We start from the raw sequence: 4,763 nt of genomic DNA on the forward strand, positions 1-4,763 counted from the left end.
ATCGAGTTCGCCGCCTAGGGCCTCCTGAAACACAGGGCCGGCCCTGACACCGACACCATGTTTTGTTGTGTGCACAGTATTTTGCAATTGGCGGAACACCTTTCAGAGGAAAAAGACTTCTAAAACATTTATATACAGATAAATAAAACTTTTACATGTCAATCGGGTGTACTAAAATTATTTTGATGCTCACAAGCCAAGTTGACTACCGAGGACAGTAATGCCTTCATATTAGAGCTAAATCTCTGTATGTTTGTAGAAAGATGTATTTGTTCAATATTTTTTGAATATAATAATAATATTTCACTGGATATTTAGTTGGTGTCGATACTCGTTCATCCTAATTGCGTTTTTTTATACATATTATATTCGTTCATCCAAATTGTGCTTCTCTTTGAAGCCGTGTCGATACTTCATTTTCGTTCATCCGAATTGCGCTTTTTTTCTACATTTTCGTTCATCCAAATTGTGCTTCTCTTTGAAGCCGCATATACCGCCGCAGGGGTATCAGATGTGTGTGGCTTCTGCTTCAAAAGGAAGTTATTTAGCTACACACAGCACACATGTCTTCGATTTCTGTAGAGGGAGCTTCTCGTGGAGGTGGAGAAAAGATTCAGATTCCACCATCCGGAGGTACTATCACCCCCGTTCACGTCTGATCCACCTTCAAAGAAGGACCCAGTCTTTCACAAAGCAAGAGCAAGCAGAGGTAGTGAAGGAGCCAGTCTTTCACAAAGCAAGAGCAAGCAGAGACCATAGTTCAGCTTGCATTGCATGCACGCACGTTACATTATTTATTTAACGCTCGACACTTCCAAGTGGCTATAGCGCCAAAAGCCCCTACCGAACTACTACCAGCTGACACTCGAGACTCGACGCGCCACACTTGCTCGTACAGACCACACACCACGGGCACACTTCACTCTCTTCTTCGCGAGCTTCTCCATCCTCGATCTAGCTATTGACGATGGTACCACCTGCAACCCAGCAACACACAAAAACGCAATGAATTTCATGGTCAAAGATGGGAAGAATCAACAACGTGGTGGTGAAGGGGTTACCATTGGGGTGGAGGATCTGGCCGGAGATGTAGGAGGAGTCCTGCTCGCTGGCCAGGAAGACGAAGCTGGGCGCGACCTCGCTGGGCTGCCCCGCGCGCTTCATGGGCACCTCGGATCCAAACTGCTTCACCTTCTCCTCCGGGAAGGAGGCCGGGATGAGCGGCGTCCAGATGGGCCCCGGCGCCACGCCGTTGACGCGGATCTCCTTCTCCGCCAGCTGCATCGACAGCGCGCGGGTGAAGGCCACGATGGCGCCCTTGGTGGCCGTGTAGTCCAGCAGCGTCGCGTTGCCCTTGTACGCGTTCACGGAGGTGGTGTTGATGATGCTGGACCCGGGCCCCATGTGCTTCACCGCGAACTTGGCCATGAGGAAGTAGGAGAAGATGTTGGTGCGGAACACGCGCTCCAGGTCCTGCTCGCTGATCTCGGTGATGCAGGGGCGGACGTACTGCTCCGCCGCGTTGTTCACGAGGATGTCCACGCGCCCGCCGTGCGCGTTGGCCACCTCCTCCACCACCCTGCGGCAGTTCTCCTCGTACCCGAGGTCGCCCGCCAGCGCCTTGGGCTCGCCGGCGCCCGTGCGGGACTTGATGTCGCGGAGCGCCTGCAGGGTCTCCTCCGCGTCCTTGTCCTCGTGCCCCTTCACGTACGTGAAGTTCACCGTCGCGCCCTCCAGCGCGAAGCACAGGCACACCGCGCGCCCGATGCCCGAGTCGCCGCCGGTCACCAGCGCCACCTTGCCCTGCACGCGCACACAATCATGTATTAAACGGCAGCCTAATGGAAGCTGGCATCGACAAGCAGTGCTAGAACTGTTAAAACCGCTTTACCTGGAGCTTGTTGGCCGACTTGTAGTTCTTGATGAGGGTCTCGGGGCGGGGGTCCATGGCGTGCTCCTTGCCGGGCTGGCAGTCCTGCTGCTGCGGCGGGAACTTCTGCTGCGACGCCATCGCTCTGGTCCCTCGGCGAGTAGGCGGTGCTCTTGGCGACGACGCAGCGAACGAAGCTAGCCCTCTGGCGGTGCGGAGTGGATGCAGCTGGTTCGGTCGGAGGCGGTGAAGAAGGAGGAGAAACGGCTGGGCTCTGGTGGGTGTTGCGAGGAGTGCGCTCATGGCACGGTGGAAGGCACGAGGTGGCGAGAGGCCGATATAAAGGTGGAGCGAAGCCGCGGGGGCATGGCGCGTGGCGGCGGACGTGGCAAGAGTCTCGCAGCTGTCTCATCCACGTGGTGACACCGGCCGTGCTCGAGTGACCTAGTGTAGTCCGAGCTGCACCGCACGCCGCTTAGGCGAAGCTGCTACATGTTTCTGGGCGATGAAACAGTCGATCGCCATTGTTGAGCCTTCTGGTCCAGCCGACCTGATGGTAAACGGGCTGACAAGCCGTATTCTAGAGCCCATAATCACAACTCTTGTGGGCCGTCCATTTCTCTTACCTAGCCCGCAATCACAATGCCACCAGCCCAGCACTTCCTTTCTCTCGCCAAAAGGGAACGGCGGCGACTCCTCACTCCTCAGAATCAGGTTTCCCACTCCCACTCCCCATCGGCCGCAATGGCGACGGCGTCGGCAACACCGCCCCGCTTCCAGATCCCTAACTAGCGAGTGCGACGCGCCAGATCGCTTCGCCATGGAGCACCGCGACGGGGAGATCCCCGCCAAGGGACCACCCAAGCCTTCCGATGTCGCCGCAGCGAGGACTGCCTCAGCGCGGTCCCCGACGACCTCCTTATCAACATCCTTCTCCTGATCCGCGACGCCTCCGCCGCCGCGCGGACCAGCGTCCTCTCCCGCCGCTGGCGCCGCGTCTGGACGCTGCTCCCGGAGCTCCACTTTCTCTCCCACAATGACCCCCACCGCATACGCCTCGCCCTCACCGCCCATCAAGCGCCGGCCCTACGCTTCCTCGATGTCGCCGTCATTGACGCCACCCCCGATTCCATGGTGGCCTGGCTTCAAATCGCCGCACGCCGCCTCTCCGGCCATCTACGTCTCATCAACACTGAGGAGAACACCTCGTTAGACGAGGCCGGAGAAACAGGCGCATTCGAGCTGCCCTGCTTCGAGGATGCCATGTCCATCAGCCTCGAACTAGGCCGTCTTGGCCTCGCTGTGCCGTCTTCGGGTGTATTCGCCCGGCTCACCAATCTCTTCCTGAATCGTGTCCGGCTACATGGTCCGTCAATGCTCGGTGACGCTGTCTCCTGGCCACGGTGCCCATCCCTGCGGAGACTCATCGTTCATAATGCTGACGGTGTGCGCAACTTCGCAATCCACTCCGATTCTCTCCTACAAATGGAGCTGAGGAATCTCCGGTCAGATAATGCCCTTGATCTGGGCAACTTCACCATTCGTTCAGACTCTCTACTGCGAATGACTCTGTCGAGTCTGCGTGGCTTGGAGCAGCTCACTGTGATGGCGCCGGCACTCCAATTTCTGAGTGTGAGCTCCTGCATTTCTTATAGTTTGAGAAATAATCAACCGGCTGCAAACATCTCGGCCCCTCAGCTGATATCCCTCCAGTGGAAGGATGATTATCATCCAAACTACACCCAGCTTAAAATGGAAAATCTAGAACGGCTGAGTGCCCACCCTTTTTACGTATATGGACAAGAGTCGCACAAGACGTTCAATAGTAATTGTACGAGGCTTCTACGGCGCTTTGAGGTCATTGGGGTTCTCAAATTAATGCTTCTCTATCTGCCGGTGAGTTCACTTACACAATAGTAAACTGCAACTCTCGTAGTAGCGTGGTCATGGAATAGACCTTTCTGGTTGATTCCCGGACGGTAATGGACAAGCACACATCTAGTCCTATACTTGTAAATTGGACAAGAACTCATGTAGTCATGCGCTGATGCAACATGGTCTTGGCCTCATTGTTGAACTGAGATCTTGGTGTTCACTCGAACGAAGCTTCCCCCGCCTCATGCCATGGCTCACATTCGCCTGTCCTGCTCCTTGACACAGAGTTTCATGATAGAAAAGACCCGGTCTCATAGGATTATTTGCCGTCATTTATCCTTCCTAGCAGCTTCATATCCTATGAGATGGTGTTACTTTTATCTGCCTTTGATCAATTAGCGTTGAGGTTACAAACTACTATCGCTGCACTAGTATATTTGTAATTCAAGATGGCACATGAGCTCGGACTTGCTACCGTAAAAAAGCGACCGCTACCACTGCACTAATATATTGATTATTCTTGTGTGTTGTTGACTTTCTAAACAAGTTGCTTGTGTCCTTCCTATTTGTACATATCATTTTATGTGACCTCCCATTACTCTACTGCAGGGAATTACTAACCATGAGTACTTGATGGAAGACATTAAAAAGATCCCAAACACTTCATTAATGGTCCTGGAAATAGTGGCAAATGGACATTCCTTTGGAGCCAGTTCATTCCATGTCCTCAGCATGTGTATTGGTGTCAGGAGGCTTCTTCTTAAACTTGTTGACGCACCTAGCCATCTGGTGGTAATATTATCCTAACTTTGTTTATCTAATACCATAGTATGCATTTATATTTCTTGGCATGCGTAAGCTTGAGTTGCTAGTTGCCCTACTCTAGGTGTTGGTTTGATACTGGATGCTTTGCTCCAAATTATGTGGCAAATATATGGCATATGTATCTCCCAAAGACAATGCATATTACTCGAGGTGTTGGTAACGTCATAAGTTTCCCAATTTAGGGGCTCAGTTG

The 4,763-nt window shown here is 53.3% G+C and overlaps 2 protein-coding genes across 2 annotated transcripts in view; one reads left to right on the plus strand and one right to left on the minus strand.

Moving 5' to 3' along the window:
- Positions 1–710: 710 nt before the first annotated feature.
- LOC123087893 (glucose and ribitol dehydrogenase homolog) lies at positions 711–2,180 on the minus strand (the record flags this gene model as incomplete). The annotated part of the gene is given in 3 exon segments (XM_044510013.1): positions 711–977; positions 1,062–1,803; positions 1,892–2,180. Coding segments are annotated over 3 exon segments (1,047 nt in total). The 3' UTR covers positions 711–954.
- Positions 2,181–2,375: 195 nt separating this feature from the next.
- Positions 2,376–4,763, plus strand: part of LOC123077604 (F-box/FBD/LRR-repeat protein At3g52680) — a 6,129-nt gene continuing 3,741 nt past the window's right edge. The window contains exons 1-3 of the mRNA XM_044499898.1: positions 2,376–2,426; positions 2,663–3,766; positions 4,355–4,537. Of these exons, the coding sequence (XP_044355833.1) occupies positions 2,376–2,426; positions 2,663–3,766; positions 4,355–4,537 (1,338 nt within the window). The remainder of the gene's footprint in view (positions 2,427–2,662; positions 3,767–4,354; positions 4,538–4,763) is intronic.

This window comes from Triticum aestivum, chromosome 1B, assembly GCF_018294505.1.
Source record: "Triticum aestivum cultivar Chinese Spring chromosome 1B, IWGSC CS RefSeq v2.1, whole genome shotgun sequence".
In the NCBI taxonomy this organism is placed as follows: Eukaryota; Viridiplantae; Streptophyta; class Magnoliopsida; order Poales; family Poaceae; genus Triticum; species Triticum aestivum.